Raw genomic sequence first — 17,426 nt, 5'->3', positions numbered from 1 at the left:
CGGCGGTACTCGGCCCAGAGGGTCCTGGGGATGAGGGCGGGGGGAGAGGGGGGAAGGACACCATCCCAGGGACAGGGTCCTGTTGGGCTTCGATGCTCAGGGGCAGAGCGCCCTGCAGATCCCGCATCTCATCCAGGAGTTCTGTACAGAACGCCCCTGTCCCCGCTGTGAGCAGCGCAGGGTGAGGGGCGTCTCCTGAGTCCCCATTCGGTCAGTAACCAGAGAGCCTTGGTGCTGCAGGCGCTTTATTGGAATGAGCATGTGGGGAGGTTTCAACAATTGTCTTGCAGTTTCAGGACCAAAAGGCACAGAGGGGAGCTAAGCTGTGGGTTCTGCCATGAGAGTCGCTGTCGGGCCATTCTGTCGTCAGAGGGAAGGTCATGTGGGTCAGTAGGAGGCACACTGCCTGCTGTTGAATATTTTGTCCTGGAAACAGACAGAGAAGCACTCACACTCCCTCTCCCACAGAGGCCGTCCTGGAGCACAGACGTGGCCTCTCCTTGTTTCCCGGCTGTGCCCGCACCCACGGAGAGAAGCGGGCGGGGTTCAGCCAGAATTCTCTCCTTGTCTGTCGCTCAGGAGGCCCGTCCTGATGCCAAGGGCGCGCGGCTTCCAGCCAGACCCGGTCCCGCCGGGGCCCTGGGAGCCTTTCCCTGCGCGTTTCCTCTGCTGTGAAAGGGGCCTCCCCGCACCCGCTGTGCTGCCCCTTCTCCGCGTCTCAGCCCAGCAGGAGCCCGTGTGCATCTGGGGCCGCGCCCTCGAGGGGTTTGTCCAACCTCTGTTTGCAAAGAGAAAGGCCGTCACCTGCCATGAAGGGGCTGCTCATGGCTTCAGGTGTGATTATGGTCAATGCCTGTCCCAGAAATAGGACCCTGTCACCCTTTTCAATGGACAGGTTAGTCGTGTTAAGGTCCCAACCTCCAGGGCCTTCTCCTGTCGCTCAAGTGCAGCCCCGGGCCCTGACCGTCTCCCCCTCCCCTACCCTCCGCTGGAAGCCACGCTCTGCCTGTTCCTCAGAGACTGGCCCTGCACAGGTCACAACGTGTGTCCTTTCCTGACGCGCTTATTTTTATCATGGTTCCTGCAGATCCCCAGCTTGTCAGACACCTGTGTCAGAAAGCTCCTAGTTATGCAGATGTTCATGTCTCTGCTGGGGCAATATTTCTCTGTTGCTGCCTGGATGTTTGCAATGGGCCGTTTGGGTCGGGAATGAATACCAGGAAAGTCTGAACCATGTCTGTTCCAAATAGAAAGAAGGTCTCCTTGCTTATACTGAACTTTGTTTTCTACAGTTCCACCAGCCATGGCGGGTTCATAGCCAAGGAGTCACCTTGTCACTCATGGGCCTTCCTTCATGCCCAGGACGTTCAACCACTTCTTCTAGCAAATGTGGATGCTCCAAAGGGCACTGGGAATCGCGTTCCTGAGAGGCGGGATCTGCCTGACATGTAGCTGTCTGCTCTCTTTAGGAAATTCTTTAAAACGCTTTCCTATTCGTGTTGATCACTCGTCAATGTGAGGGTCCTCTTGAGAATCAGATGTTTGGGGCTGAGGGGTAGGCAAGCCTTTGCCCACGCACTCTCCTCCCTCCTGGCCTTTCTCCTGTGTCACTCTCTCAAGACTCCACCACGTGAGCAGGCAAACCAGCCCCGGCCCCTGGCATGGCTTTCTGGAAGTCAGCACCCACGTAAACTGAGGTTACATGAAACATGATGAACACTAGCTTTTCAGAAGTTAGTACCAAACTGAGGGCCCGCTATTCCCTGGCCAGTGATTCAAGGGCAGGTAGGAAGAAACCGACATTACCATCATCACTTGGATATTGCTCAGAGTTCTGTTACTCTGGTCGAGAAAGCACTGCTTAAATTCCCTGAGAAGCTGTTTCGTGGTATCACCCGGTATGAACTCTTCAAGACTTTCGATGTATTGATCCTCCGTCACCGAAGGATCAATGGTGTTATCGATCATCTCCTCCAACCTTTGGCAGCCAGAACCTGGGAAGGAAGCACACAAAAAGCCAGGCTCAGTTCCAGAGGACCAACTCCTTGCTGGGCGTAACCATGACGATTGTCATCTTCTTACCTCCCAGTAGAGACAGACATTCAGAGAGATTATGGGCAATGGTCCGAGTCCTCAATTCTGGGAGAGCAAACTCAGGGTCTTGGATTTTCTCTGAGCAGCAAGACACCTGACTCCTTGTCCCCCCTCCAGCACACAACGCCCCCAGCTCCCTGGCATCCACAGCCCAGAGAGCCAAACACGAGGGAGCCATGAGGAATGAAGACACCAGAGAAAGGAGGGGCTCTGGCCTGGGGCTTGGGGAGCAGGAGGTCCGCCACAGGGGCCCTGACACCAACCTCCCCCCAAGCCTGGCCCTGGCAGCACTCACCGGCATAGCAGGAAAGGGGGAGGGCGCTCAGCATGAGGACCACCACCAGCTTCATGGCTCAGGCGCTGCTGTTGGCTGGTCACTGGACGTGGCAGGGAGGAAGGTCTCACTTTGGAGGTGAGAGCCCAGACTCCTCCTTTTATTCTCCTGGCGGCCACTTATCCCTCCCACAGATGATGGAATGAGTCACGGGATGAACCTGGCATTGGGCCCAGAAAAGACAGGAGAATCATCTAGAACCCAGCCCGCCCGTGGTCTGTTTGTAGAAGCCAAGGAAACAGAGTTTTAAAAAAATCTGAGAATTTTCAGAACTGCCATCATGGTAATGACATTAGATGAAATTCATGCCGAAGTGCTTGCGAAATAAGAAGGTAAATTACAGCACTGTGAGTCTGTGTTGTCATTCTTGTGTTTTTATTATTGTGGTCCTCATTACCTCTTCCTCCTCCTCCAGCTCATCCTCTCCCTCCACGTGCCTCCTCCCCTCCCCTTCTCCCTCCACCCACCTTACTCCTCTTTTTCTCTTCTGCTTCTGCCAAGTACAGAGATCTTCACATCCTCTTTCTGTGCCTCCTCCTTCACCAGTCACCTGGGCTGGGGGCCATACCACCCAGCGCCTGTGGAGGGCAGGCTTTCCTCGCCCATAGACTGAGTCAGCTGTCTCTGTTGGGCAATGGCAATTGCTTCTCGCCTTGGTTGAATGTTGTTTGTATAAAGACTATTTGATTAGTTAAGCCAATTTTATAAATTTAGTTAAAAATGTAGAGTTACATTTTGTTCAGTTTTGTTAGCATTAGGGTTTTCCTTCCACTGATTCAGTAGATGATGGGAGAAGTAGAATTACTGATGCTTAAGGGAGGCAGTGCTGGATGCCGCAATGATATCTGGGCACGTGCAGATGTGGACTTGCATCTTGGATGCCACCGCTACCCTTGAAGTGTCCTGGGCTAAGATAGTGCTGGTTGTCCTGAGCTTCCTTTCCTTCGTTTCTACAACGAGCATAAATGACACCAAGGCTGCTTTTGTAAGAATTCCAGACACTCCATGTAGAAGCCTGGCACAGGGCTTAGAAAGGGTAATCATGCCTAATGCCGATGTTTCAGCTACACATTCATGCATCCATCCATTCATACATACATGCATAAATAAATACATACATCCTTTCATCCACCCATCCATCCTCCCAAACATCCATCCAAACATACATCCATCCATCCATCCACTCATCCATTCATCCATTCATCCATTCATTTATTCCTGTATCCATTCATGTTCATATCAACCAGGATTCTCCTAAGACTGGGCCCTGTGCTTCATGTCACAGATTCAGCCACAGGAACAAGTTAAAGCAGAACCTTGCACCTGTGCAGCTTACCTCTAACTGGAAGGCCACAAACAAGCCTGCATTTGAATATGAAATAAAGGGAAAGTGATTGTGTCATGAACAACAGAAATCCACTAGGGCAGCATCCTGTGAGGAGGTCCAGCAGGCGGTCCCACCAGGACTCCTTAGGTTGTGTGACTTTTCCTGCATCAGTGAACAGTGAATCCAAGGGACCTTCTGGGGAAGCCTGTTCTAGGAGAGGCAACAGCACGTACAGAGGCCCTGAGTGCAGATGGCACTCGGCAAGGGAAGGGAAGCATGGGGAGTGTGCCTCTCGGTGTCAGACAGGGACAGGCCACCTCATAAGATGAAAACACACATCAGTTTAAGCAGTGCCTGTATGAAGGAACAAGACAGCCCACGTGGCTTAGAGTAAAGAAAAGAAATGGATGAGAGAGCCTGAGAGATGAGCCAATAGTTAATGACCCGTGAATGCACTGTCCTCTGTGTGGATGATTTGGGACCCATTTCTTTCCATCATTCAGCTGCATCCTACGTTTCCAAGCACAATATTGGTTTAGGAAGAAGCTAGGAATAAAGAAGGTTGTGTTCTTATGTGCGCACCTTCTCCCAGTTGACCATTGTTGGCCATCATTCCAAAGGCACAGGAATGACATCATGATGCAATGGGAGACTTTCTCCTTGAACAGGACTCAGTGAGGACTCTGCTGCTGTCCCCGTGGTTAGGGACCGGCCCTGTTGTCTGCTGGACATTGGGCCCTCAGAGCGAAAGCAACCCCATGTCATGTACAATAAAGGCTGTGTTTCTCTACTTCCATGTTTTCCCCAGAGCCCACGATGACCATTCTCGGGTGCATCATAGAGCTATAACTCGGCTCCCAAGAGACTCATTTAAAAGAAGTGTTCACGAGCAGAAATGGATCAAGCCAAAGGTCTGAATGCTTCTATTGCTGGCCTGATGGTTTCTGCTCCCAAAGGTCCTTTGACTCGGGTCCCCAAATTAAGTTCAGAAACTGGACCTTTGAAGTAAACTTTGGTTTCAGTGTTGGAGTGACATCTCCGGGGCATCTGCTATGACGGACCCTGCTGTAGAGGTGAGCTCCTCAGTCAGAGGTGGGACATAAATGTGCGGTTAGAATTATATCTGACCGGTGCTCAGGCTCAACCAAGACCTAAGATACACTCACACTAATATTCTCTATTTGAGGACTTGTCATACTTAATAAAAGTAATAACATTCAGTGAGAGCTATTGTTATTCTCAGTGATTCACTGAAAATAAAATCTAAATAAGGATCTTTAGTGTATAAGATCTTTGAATTTTTCATTCATTGTAAGTTAGTTAAAGAAATTAGCTCTACAGTATTTGGACACAAGAAACTTTCTACTTTACTTCTCACTGATTCTGTAAATCTGGCTCTGCCCCTCAGTTCCAGGGCTGTTGAGACACTAGCCTCCAGGATGCTCTTAGAGGTAAACCTCTTCTTCCTTAAGGTCATGCCAATATCTAGAAGTTGGTTGGGGCGGTACTTTCCCAGAACGAAATTCAGGACAGGCTCTGTTCCTAGAGACATCTTGATGGCAGTGAGATGTTTGTTGATCTTGTTGTCTAGGCCTAGAGCAGGCACCTCCCATGGCTATAGCCAAGACAGCTGTGGGGTGTCACAGGGGGCCTCTTTGTACAGTGGGAAGAGATCTAGACTTGTTGTGAGGCCTGAATTAGGTACAGCCTGTAACTCCACAGAGTAGGTGCTATCTACACGTCAGCTGCCAGCAACCCTATTTAATAAGAGAGTAATATGTAAATTAGCCATCACTCCATGACAAAGACAGCGGTGCCCTAAGTGGCCGGGGCGAGATACTGGCGGCATTGCTCTGGCAACTTGAGCCGATCATCCGACCCAGCTGCATGGGGGGAGGAGAGGGGATTGGCCTCGGGCTGGAGTCCGTGGCGAGGAATGCTGGGCTCGTGGAGTCCGCCTCCACAGATATCCCGCGTCTGTGCCCCAGCCAGGCGGAGGGAGGGAAGGGAAGAGGCCTCTGGCCAGAGTCCGAGGCAAGGGATGCTGGCATCGTTGCAGGCCAGTCTGAGGGACCCACCCCTCCACAACCCATGCTCGAATTTTGTGCATCAGGCCTCTAGTTAATTTATAAACCTGAGAAGACTGTTCTATTAAACGCTGGTGGCCAACAAGAACCACTACAGACCATGGAACTTTCTGCTGCACAACTCCATCCTCTAAGAGATCCAGAGATAATTATGTTCAGATACGAGGGAAAAGGTCAAAGTTGAAAATTAAGCTCTATATTTTGATCCATTCTTACCTGGTATTTTTCTGACTCCGTGAAAGAGTTTCATTGAGATCTAGTTCATGCAGATCTTCTCTTTGAACACAGTCTACATAACGCTGGTCTATTAACCTTCTCAATAGCCAGCCGCTGCCGGTGCTACTTACATCCAGGTTCAGTAAAACATGAGTGGCCAGTAATGGCACCTCATTACTCCCTGCGGAGCACTGGTGACCACTTCTCTTGTCTTCACAGCAGCAGCCCAGTGAGCAGAGTGATGAAGAAAACAGTGTCCAAACGGGGGCACTTCTGACGGGAGAAGAGGTCACTGAACGGGGGGAACGCCAGGGCAGCAGCACAGACCAGGACCCTCCTGAGCACCTGACATGTGTGGTCTCCCTCCCATGAGCTGGGCTACCATTTCCCCAGCTGCACACAGTGGGGCAACAGAGGTCAAGTCCCTTGACCAAGGGCTCGCTGGGAGTGGGGGGGGCTGGTAGCAGAGCCCGGTAGGGAGCCAGGTGTGCTGATATCAGAGACAGGTCTCCTTAGTGTGACTCTATGGCCCCTCACGTTAATACTCAGGAGGCGTCCTGTGCCCTGGACTTGCCCAACTGCCCTGTGTGGGCTCCAGGCAGATGTCTGAGCAGGACCCACAGTTTTCTGCTCGAGGCCTTGGCTCCAGGTGAAGTCTTCTCCTCCGTCCTTGCCTGAGTCCCTTTAGCTTGAACCTCGTTATTTATTCCCGATGCCACAGCACAGACAGCCCATTTCTTGTTTCAGACGGTGGCCTTGAATCTCTAGGGATCCCCTTCCCAAGACCCTGTGGCTTCTGGGTGCACCTTTCTCCAGGTGACCAGGACCTGACGCCAAGGCCCTTTCCTACATGGTGATTCCCTGGAGGTCATGCCCTGCGCTTTTCAGGTTTTTGAGTGACAACAGTGATACAGTAGGTGTCTAATTATGTGTAACTTCCTTAAGGAACAGGATTTGCAATTCTAGAAAGAATTATTTGACTATATAACATGTTTACTTATTGGGTCCATTTCGAAAGAGACGTGCATTTTAATTGTAAACTCTAATAAAGGCAGGACTCCATACCTACACTAATCCCAGGCATCAGCCTGACATCCTGTGGCTAACACAGAGTTCTTTGTGTTCCTGGAGAGAACTGTGGCATCACCTTAGGTAAGACCAGGTCAGGAGAGCAAGAAGTTGGAGCTCTGGCATCCAGGCCCTGGGCCACCTCTGTCCTCCTGTTCCCTATCAGTAAACATTAGCTTGATCCCATGGAACACGGATCCATCTAATGCCTGGGGACAGGGACCCGGATGTGGAAGCCGATTCAGGATCAGGTGTTGCCTCCAGCCAGTTCCCCTTGGCTCCTTCACGAAAACCCTGAACTTTACATAAGTTGATGTTTCCACAAATCGTGTGGTTAAATATTTAATCCCCACACACTTGTGACAGCCCGTAGGGCTCATTTGATTTCTACACCATTATCTTCTCATTCTGTTAGTAATTTTCCCTGCAGCTCATGCCAGAATTTCCTGCAAACCGTGGGCCTCCAGTGTGGGAACCCCTGGCCCTTAGGGGCATGGCAAGGGGATTCTGAGAGGTCTAAGGATACTTCTTTCCAATGCCTCTTTCCTGGGGATGATCTTCCTCCTCCTTGCGCCCACCCCTGAGGACATTTGTCTGGGTCCAGAGATGTCTTTGTGTCCCCACAGGTGGGTGGTGTGTCACTGACATCTAATGGGTGAGACCGGGTTGTTGCTAAACGGTTCGCAGTGCTCAGGGCATCCACCCAGAAGAGAACTCTTCTACATCCAGTGGCACCAGGAGCCCTGGCTGAGACACCCAGCGATGGAGAAATCTCTGGAAGCCTTGTCGCTGGTGGAGTGTGAGGTGATCTCACACTCAGTGGACAGTGAGTGGAGCCTCAGTGCAGACCTAGGCCGACAGGTTGGGGCCCGTTTGTTCTCCAGCTCGGAGCTCAGCTTCAAGGTGGTGACTTCGCCTGGCTTGTCCTCACTCCTGGAGGACCTCACGTTCTCCTGTCTGTCATCCTCATGGACTTTGTCCTTCAAGGTCCAACTCAGTCCTCACCTCCTCACAGAGCTGCTCTTCCTGGAGAATGCAAGCTCGTAAGGCCTGGTCTCCCTTGAATGTCTATAGACCTTTAATTTCTGTGATACAATCTCACGCTAGTGATACAGCTCATATCCCCTTTCTCTGCCCTGTGTTAGGTCTTGTCATTTAACATGCTAAGGCAGTGGTTCTCAACCTTCCTAATGCCGCGACCCTTTAATACAGTTCCTCATGTTGTGGAGACCCCCAACCATATATTATTTTCGTGGCTACTTCATAACTGTCATGTTGCTACTGTTATGAATCATCATGTAAATATCTGATATGAAGGATGTATTTTCATTGCTACAAATTGGACATAATTAAAGCATAGTGATTAATCACAAAAACAATATGTAATTATATATGTGTTTTCTGATAGTCTCAGGCGACCCCTGTGAAAGGGTAGTTCGACCCCCAAAGGGGTCACGACCCACAGGTTGAGAACCGCTGCTCCGATGGATTCCTTAAGGAAACCAATTAAACCTTTCAACAAAAGACATCGCGTTTCTCCTGAGTTTGGTTCAGTGTGGAAGCCACGTTGCCTGAAATGGGTTGCAGCACTCACTGGCATTGCTGCACGCACAGTCTTTATGTCACCTCTGTCCCCTCCAGGGTCAGCCCAAACCCGGCTCCCCATTAAACAGTCACCTCCCCTCCCCCACCCAGCCCCGCCCATGCAGCCTGTGGCCCCCAACCCCTCGGTCAGCAGCTCAGGAGCAAAGGCCTGTGCAGACCTGGGTCTCAGTGGCAGAGCCCGTGAATGAGGATGGGCCCGCAGCTGCCAGGCTGGCAGGGCTGGGGGCCCTGAGGACAGGCCTGAGGGCCCAAGGGCAAAGCTGGGGGGCCGAGGTCAGGCCTGGGGGGCCAAGGGCAGGGTCCCGGGGTGCCTGTTGTGCTGGGAGCTGCTCCCCCTCAGGCACAGCCTTGCTGTCCCCCCAGGTCAGCAGGCCCCACCTCCCAGGCACTGGGGACCGCCCTGCAGGCAGGGAGCTGAGGCCTGGGGACCACCTGGGCTCTCCCCGCAGAGAGCCCCACACCTTGGTCCTAGGCGGGGCGGGGACATCCCTGCTTCTGAGTCTTCCTGGCGGGTTCTGAGAGGATCTGAGCCAGGCTGCAGGGGCCGTGGGAGCACATGTTTTGTCCCCATGTCTGATGGTGGTGACCGCCCTCACCTTCCTGGAGACCAGTCACCGGGAAATGGGAGGCAGGACTGTGACCTTCCCGGACCCCGTCCGCCCAGGGGCTGCTGGCTGCTGGCAAACTCTGAGCAGTTTACAACTCACAGCAATGGTGATACCACCTGTCCTTCTTACTGTGAATGTAGTCACTGTGTTCTCACAACCACGCTGTGATGCGACTACCACATCACAGAAAGACACAGTGCGCACAGACGGCTCACTATGCCTGTGTGTGTGCCTGTGTCTGTGTGCATGTCTGCCTGTGTGCATGTCTGCCTGTGTGCATATGACTGTCTGTATATGTCTGTATGCATATGTCGGTCTGTATGCATATGTCTGTCTGTGTGCTTATGTCTGTCTATATGCATATGTCTGTGTATATGTATCTGTGTATATGTCTGTCTGTATGCCTATGTCTGTGTATATATGTCTTTGTATATGTCTGTCTGTATGCATGTCTGTCTGTGTATATATATCTGTGTGTATATGTCTGACTGTATGCTTGTCTATCTGTCTGTATGTCTGTATGCTTATGTCTGTCTGTGTATATATCTGCCTGTATGTATATGTATGTCTGTATGCATATATATGTCTGTCTGTATATGTCTCTGTGTGTGCATATCTGTGTATCTATGTCTATGTATGTATGTATGTATGAATATGTCTTCCTGTGTGCATGTCTGCCAGTGTGCATGTCTCTCTGTGTGCATGTCTGTCTGTGTGTATGTCTACCTGAATGCATGTCTACCTGTATGCATGTCTGCCTGTGTGCATGTCTGCCTGTGTGCATGTCTGCCTGTGTGAATGTATGCCTTTGTGCATGTCTACCTGTATGCATGTCTGCTTACGTGCATGACTGCCTTTGTGCATGTCTACTTTTATGCATGTCTGCCTGTGTGCACATTGGTCTGTATGCATATGTCTGCCTGCGGGCATGTCTGTTTGTGTGAGTGTGTGTGTGTGGGCGCACACGGACACACACAGACGAGTCTTGCTACGCGTGTCTCAGGGGTAGGTCTGTGTGTGTGTAACTATGTGCATCTCTGTGAGTGTCGCTGCCTGTAAACTGTGTGTCTGTGCACAAAGGTTTATTTTAGGGGTGAGACAGAGAGAGGGCCTCCGGAGGGGAGACGTGGAATGGGCCTGACCGAGGAAGTGGTCCCCGGTCCTGTGCAGGGAGCAATGTGGAGGCAGAGGGACCCCGACATACCCACGTGTGGGGGTGTGACCCAACGTACCGCCTGTGTCAGTGGCATAAAGACAAGGATGGCTGAGCACAGATCCGGGCCGAGCAGAGAGATGGTCAGAGGGTGCAGGGACGGGTTGTGCAGACCCTGTGAGCAGCACCAGCGGGGGCCTTGGCCTCCTGGCAGGACCCCAGCCGGTGTCTCTCAGGCTGTGGCAAGAGCTCAGAATCCTGTGTCCACCGAGCACAGGCTGTAGACTGAGCACACCATGTGCTTCAGAAAAGAGGCAACTGAGTGTGCGTGTTTCCCGATGTGACACACACTCACTCACTGTGGCCGCAGGGGCATCGCTGATAACATGGCACCATCGGCTATGCTCTCAGTCATGTGGGCAGCATGTGCCCTTCGTCATGGGAGACGCTGAGGACTAATGAGACGTCCTCTTCCTGGAAACATGGGGACCATGGCCTAGGCTCTCAGGTGCAGAAGACGGGCCGGTTCCCCTTCTGTGGGAGGTCACTGTGGGGTGGATGCGCAGGCTCAGTGCAGGGAGGGCAGCTCCGACCCCAGGGGACCGGGTAGGAGCCTTGGGCACAAGCCGGGAGGGACGAGGGCAGGACGATGACGATGGCTGTGCAGATGGAAAGGACAGGCTGTGCGAGGGAGGGGGGCTGTGCAGGGAAACGGGGTGGCTCACAGGTGTCAGGAGTCAGATGAGCGGCAGTGGGGCCATAAGCCCCAAACGTTCCATGCCCTAAGCCCCGGACTTCCCTTTCTTCTCTGTGGGGACTTGGCAGCTGCCATAAAGGTACGGATTCTGAGTGTGGGCGACACCCTGGATTCCCTGGGCCTGCTCTCTGCCACCCACATGTGGGGGAGGAGGAGGCAGAGGTTCCACAGTAAGGAGACGCAGTGGCAGCTGAGGGGCCCTGGAGCCCATGCAGCCAGACAGGGACTGCATCCGCCTCCCCGCGGGAAGCCGCCAGGAAGAGCTTCCCCCTGGACTTGCACAGCCAGCAGGGCCTCCGCACCCTGGGGTCTGGGCAGAGGGTGATGGACCGCAGCCTCCTGTCCTGGCCCCTGGGACAGACTGCCCTGACCCAGTGCGCGGCGGGCCTGGCAGCAGCCGCTGGAAAGGAGTCTGAGCTCTCAGGTGTGCGGCTGGCTGAGTGGGCCCCTCGGGGATGGAGGTTCGGGAGCCTGCGTGGCTCATGCAGGGCCTGGGCCTGGGAGGCCTGTGCAGAGACGGGGGCCGGGCCCTGAGACAACGTTCCCCTGTGATCCGCGCACTCAGGCGCCAGGTCACTGCCCATCGGGTCAGCGTGATGCTCTGTTGTCACCACCCAAGGCCCCTCATGATGCCCCCACCCACGGCCAGAGACTGGGATAAAACAAGACACGCGGGACGTGCAGGGCAAGTGATTTATTGAAGCAAGACGTTGAAACCTCTACATTTTCCAGGGAAGGTCAGGGTATCCTTGAAAGCAGGGGCCCTCGTAGGTGGGGTTTGTGGAATCTATTTGTTGCACTTTTTCGCGATAGCCTCCTGAAATAGACACAGAGAGAAAGGGCCGTCAGTCCCACTGCCCTGGAGATGCCACAGGCACAGCGTGTGCTCACAACCAAGACACGAAGCATTGCAATCAGCACAGGCCAGTGGGGCGGCGGGCAGACAGGGTGCAGGTGGGGATTCAATGGTCCTGGTGCAGGCCCAGCAGCTGACACGTCAGGGAAGAGCCATGGCCACGGCCGGACGCAAACGCCGAGGGACCCAGGAGTGGCCTCGGGTTTCTGATGGAGCAGGAGGGGTTCGGGGGACCGAGATCCCGGGATTTGCTTTCTCTGAGTCCCAGGTTCCAGGACGGGACTATTCACTCCAGAGTGGACGTTCGGGGGGGTGGGGGGGTGGGGTGGCGGGGGGGGCGTGGCCAGGCGGGAGGGGCCACGGGAGGAGCTGCCTGCGGAGATCTGCTCCCCGGGGGTGGGGTGTGGGGGGGGGGATGGGGACGGTAGGGGGGGGTGGGCGACGTGCAACCTGGTGGTGCACTGACATGTCCACATTGAGGCCCTGCGCGTGGGGACTCCTGCTGAAAGCCCGACCTGGTTCAGGGGTGGAGGAGCTGAGACACACCCCCTCCCCCCAATGTCTGATTTCCTCAGAGAGACAGGGAGGCGGTCAGCTCCACCTGTGGCTGCAGAGGACAGACTGGGAGGGGCCCTGCCCTCTGGCCTGATGGCTGAGGAGGGAGAGGGGGAGGGGACAGGGACTGGGCCTGGCTGAGCAAAAGCTGCCAGAGCCTCGCCTGCCTCCCTCCTCACGGGGCGGGGCCAGCTCCCTGCCTCCCCTGCCTCCCCCTGCACCCCCACCCCATGGCGTTCCCCAGGGACAGGGCCTCCTGCCCCCAGTGAGGGACCTCGCCCTCCAGAAGGCTCCCAGGCAGGGAGGCAGCAGGGTCTGGCCCTTCACCATCACCGCCTGGGCCCTGGCTGTCCCCCCTCAGGACCCCTGGGGAACCCGGAGCCCAGGGAGGGGCCTGCAGAGGCTGTGCAGCCTGAGGCTGGCCCAGCGGGTGTCGGGTCACCATCCACCCTTGGCCCCGGGCCCCTCTCTCAGAGGTGAGCAGAGGGACCGGTGCCCCCGCCTATGCCCCCCAGAGCAGCGCCCTCCCCCCGCCTGGCCATGCAGCTGAGCAGCAGCCTCTATGCACCAGGACAAGGGAGTTACCATAACGTCGTAAATTTTGAGTCTGTTGCTAAAGGACATCCGATCTACGCAATACTTCACAGCCATCGTGGAATGGTAGGCGGGTTCAGGTGCCGGAAAAGTCTTGAGGATGGAATAAAAGAGCGGTTTAATGTCCAACAGGAAGGCTCTCGCTTCGTTTTGAAGGGCTGGACAGGTTTTGGCATTTGCTGGAGGAGAAGAAAAAGAAACACATTGGATGTAGGAAAGTCACTTTTCCCCACGGCTCCCTGACCTCAGATCTAGACAGGAACCCCAGGGACTTATGGTCTCCTCCCATACTTGTGCCCAGGACAATGCATCTCCCCCAAATCCTCACTGGCGCCGGGTCACAGAGCACGCAGCGGAGCCCGGATGGAGCACAGGAGACCCCCCTGGTCAGTCTTCCCTTCACCAAGTACACCCAGGCCTCCCAAGAGTCCCCTGCTTTGCCCCAGTCACTGTCCCTGTGTGAAGGAAACCCCTGTTCTGTAAAACTACTGTTTGGAATTCTCTGCTATTCTTTGGATGGGCTCTTATTCTGAAAAAGTAACTTTGCTTTCTAGCCTGCTTGAATAGTGGAGGAGATAAACTTAACTATCTGACCTTGTAGGCCAGAGACTAGATACACCCAATGCCATGCCAGGTGCATGTTTTAATTGGACAGAACTGTATAGTTTTCAAGGCCGCCGCCAGCAAGCGCACAAAGGGCTGGATCTTCTATAAAACGGGAAGTTCTGCTTGTAGCTGTGCTTAGATTTGGATTCATTTCCCTGAGCCCGCCGCGGTGAATAAAGTGTAACTCCAAGCTCTCAGAGCGCTGTTAGGTTCTGGTCCAGTTTTTTTCTGTAGCACCTGGATTTCAAAGACGCAGCTTTGCCCCTCAATAGAGCCTCACCTGCCTTTGTCGGGCTACTGGGGGAGGGAGCTGTTAGCACTCAGTCTTTCCAGGGAAGGGTAGGGTGAGGTCCTGGCTGGGGGCCCAGAGGGAGACAGTAAATGCGGAGATGAGGGAGGAATGCTCCTAAGGGATGGAGGATGCCCTTGGAGGCTCAGTCTAACACTGGGATCATGTCATGGGAGGGAGAGGGCTCAGGCTTCACCACGGAAGTCTGTGAGTGTCACACCTGATGCTGAGGCCAGACCAGGACTGGCTCTTTGGTTCCGCCCTGAGGACAGAACCCCCTGGAGGGGTCACAGCGACTGGGCTGACTTTCCACCCAGTGGGTTGTACAGAGACCTGCAGGAACCACTTCCGGGTCTGGATTCTCCATCCCACCCTCAGGCCTCTGGGTCTCAGAGCCACGTGGACACTGGCCACTCTGAGCCGCAGGCGGCACTGCTCCTCTTGAACGGAGCCCTCTCCTGCTGGAATGTTCTCTGAGTCTGAACCTAGGAGTCCAAGAGCCTTGGGCTCACCTGGCACCTAAGGGACCCTGGGGAGACGGCGGTGAGACCAGGGCGGCCTCGGACCCCTCCTCTCCGCCATCGCCCCAGCTGCTCTCCTGGGCGCTGGGATGCGGGGAGGAGAGGCCTGGGAGATGCAGCCTGTGCTCCAGGCCACAGCGCTGCGGGGGCAGGACCCTGGCTCACGAGAAGGTGACTCCGTCCTGCTGCTTCTGTGTCACAGACCAGGCGGCAGTGGGGCCTCCCACGGGACCGCCCACACTGGCTGCGGGGGTTTCTGTGGAAGTTCCAGAGCCCCGGGATCGGACACCCCGAGTGCTGGGCTGTGGGGGCTGGTCCACAGGGCGCGGGAAAGGTTAGATTCTGACCGTCCCCCCTCCCCATGTAAGTCACCTGGACCGGAGAAGGGCCCTTCCCGGCTGATGGTGTCTGAGTGGACGTGACACTCACCGTCAGAGCAGCAAAGGGCCAGCGTGACCAGCAGCAGAGACAGGGCCAGCTTCATGGTTCCTGGCTGAGCGATCAGCTGAGCAAACCGTGAGCGCTGAGGAGCTGGACTGAGCAGCCTGGGAGCCCAGGGCTATTTGTACCCAGGGAGCCTCACTGGTCCTGCCACAGGGGACGGGCAGGTCACAAGGCCTGGCTTCCAGCCACCCTTCCTCACTGAGGGCTGATGCCATCCATCAGCGTCACAGCCCGGGCACTTGGTCAGAGCGGGACTTGCTGGCACCCGGCACGGCTCCCTCGGCCCCGCCCGAGGCTGGAGGGTCACAGTGCGCAACCTGTCAGTGGAGGGGAGCCCCTGGGATTCAGCCCCTTCAGTGCGGGCAGGGTCCGCTTTGCTCTTCCCTCAGCCCAGGGCCTGGCACTAGAAGGGGGCCAACACGTGACCCTGTGGGATATGCGTGGCCCTGAGTGAACGAGCCCTCAGTGTGGCTGGGCCGCACCCTCAGGGTAAAATGGTGCCCGCTGTGCCAGGGCTGCTTAGGGCAGTGGAGGGAGTCAGTCCGTGGTGTCCGCCTCCTCGGAGAAAACAGTGCCAAGAGGAGGCCCACCCTCCCACTGCCCCCTTCCTGCTGGAGCGCCTGTGGAAAGCCGTGCCCACACCTTCAGATCCACCAACGCCCACGTGTCCTGGGGACGCTTTCTCTTGTCGGTTCTGAGGTGGCCCCTGTGGCCATCGGGCTCCACAGGAGAAGCGCCCACAGGGCTGGTCCCCCACCTGAGCCGACCGTGGGCCGCTGCTCTGTGGGCACAGGGAGGCCGCCTGACTCGGAGACAGGCTGTGGGAAGCAGGTGACGGGCAGCGGGCTTGAGACCACGCAGCACAGACAGGATTCTGACAGGTGTCGGGCAGGGGGACCTGTCAGACGGAAGGGAGGTGCATGGCACTGACGCTCCGGCTCAGCCGCTTGCATCCGGGTTTCTGACTCAGTCCCGTCCTCTCAGTGATGCCACCTCGTTCCTCCACCTGCTCAGCCCTTTCTCCTCTCTCTGTTTAGAGAAGCTCACTGACGGACGCCACGTGCTGGCGGGGTGCGGGGCGGTAGTAACGCGTCCTCGCCGAGGGAGGGGACGCACAGGAGCTCGGCCACTCGGCAGGACAGCTGGGCAGTTCCCTGTGACCGGCACGCCCTCTCACCGCACCCGGCCCAGCATCTGAGACCCCGGGGTCCCGGCAGCACCGGGCCTGGGGCTGACCCCAGGAGGCTCCATGTGTCCGGAAGGAAGGGGGAGGTGGGACCTCTCTCTGCTTTCTCTTTGTGTTTTAATCCCACCAGGGCCACGGGAAGCACCCAGCAGGCGCCTTCCGTACGGGCTGGACGGGCATTCAGGCGGCAGCTGGAATGGGACCTGACCAGGAATCGATCCGGCAACCCATCGGCGCACAGAGTGACGCTCAACCACTGAGAGGCCCTGGCCAGGCTGTGGATACCTTCTGTCAAGTTTTCTGTGAACTAAAAGCTGCTGTGAAGTAAAGACTAGCAAACACAGAGGCTCTCAACTTGTTGAAAACATTCCCTTCTCACCGGGGTGGAAGCATATAAAAAGCCATCCATAAGTTGGTCATAATCCTATATAATAAAGAGGTAACATGCAAATGGGTGTCATGCGCTCACACCCTTGTCCCTTTGTGCTGGGGCCGAGGGACTTGAGGCCAGGCCGGAGTATCGAGGCCACACTCCCCCCTCCTAGCGGGACTTCACGGGGGACCTGAGGTGGCTCCCCGCACCTGGCAGTGCTTGACGAGGTACCTGAACCTATGACCCGCCCAGCAGGGCTTGATGGCGGCCCTGAGGTTCTGCCCCATCCTCCAGCAGGGCTTGACAGAAGACCTGATGCTGCACCCCGCAACCAGCGACAGGCTGGGGAATTGAGGCTGAGCCACCCGCCCTGCAGGACTTGATGAGGGTGGGGCTGGCCAGGTATGGGTCTCATGAAATTTTGAGGCAGGCGCGGGTGGGCAGGGACTAGACTCTGGGTCCCGCAGGCTGCCCCAGACTCTGACAGGAGGGAGATTTTCATATACATTTTATTAATTTTCTTTCAACTCTGAAGCTTCTATTGTAGAGAAAGGGCAAATAGTAATATTAAAATATTCCCTTTAATTAATTCCCTTTTAATGTGCACGAATTTCATGCACCAGACCACTAGTATATAGATAATTAATCAAACATCAGAGAAATCTAAGATACTCTAGTGAGAAATGCAGTGAGAACGGATGAAAGTTGATGCTGTAGCTGAATTCAGGATCGGCCCAGGGACAGCAATCCTCC

The 17,426-nt window shown here is 55.3% G+C and overlaps 2 protein-coding genes across 2 annotated transcripts; both read right to left on the bottom strand.

Moving 5' to 3' along the window:
- Positions 1–230: 230 nt before the first annotated feature.
- On the bottom strand, positions 231–2,444 carry LOC308523975 (mammaglobin-A-like; the record flags this gene model as incomplete). The annotated part of the gene is made up of 3 exons (XM_081098087.1): positions 231–426; positions 1,807–1,994; positions 2,390–2,444. 3 exons carry the CDS (start codon positions 2,442–2,444, stop codon positions 388–390), a joined length of 282 nt encoding a protein of 93 aa, XP_080954213.1. The 3' UTR covers positions 231–387.
- Positions 2,445–12,036: 9,592 nt separating this feature from the next.
- On the bottom strand, positions 12,037–15,154 carry LOC308525616 (secretoglobin family 1D member 2-like; the record flags this gene model as incomplete). The annotated part of the gene is made up of 3 exons (XM_081100378.1): positions 12,037–12,066; positions 13,246–13,433; positions 15,100–15,154. 3 exons carry the CDS (start codon positions 15,152–15,154, stop codon positions 12,037–12,039), a joined length of 273 nt encoding a protein of 90 aa, XP_080956504.1.
- Between the last annotated feature and the right edge of the window lie 2,272 nt (positions 15,155–17,426).

Source organism: Myotis nattereri, assembly GCF_964212035.1.
Source record: "Myotis nattereri genome assembly, chromosome: 9".
NCBI lineage: Eukaryota > Metazoa > Chordata > Mammalia > Chiroptera > Vespertilionidae > Myotis > Myotis nattereri.
The sequence above is the reverse complement of the archived record's forward strand: the minus strand, read 5'-3'. Positions and strand labels throughout refer to the sequence as shown.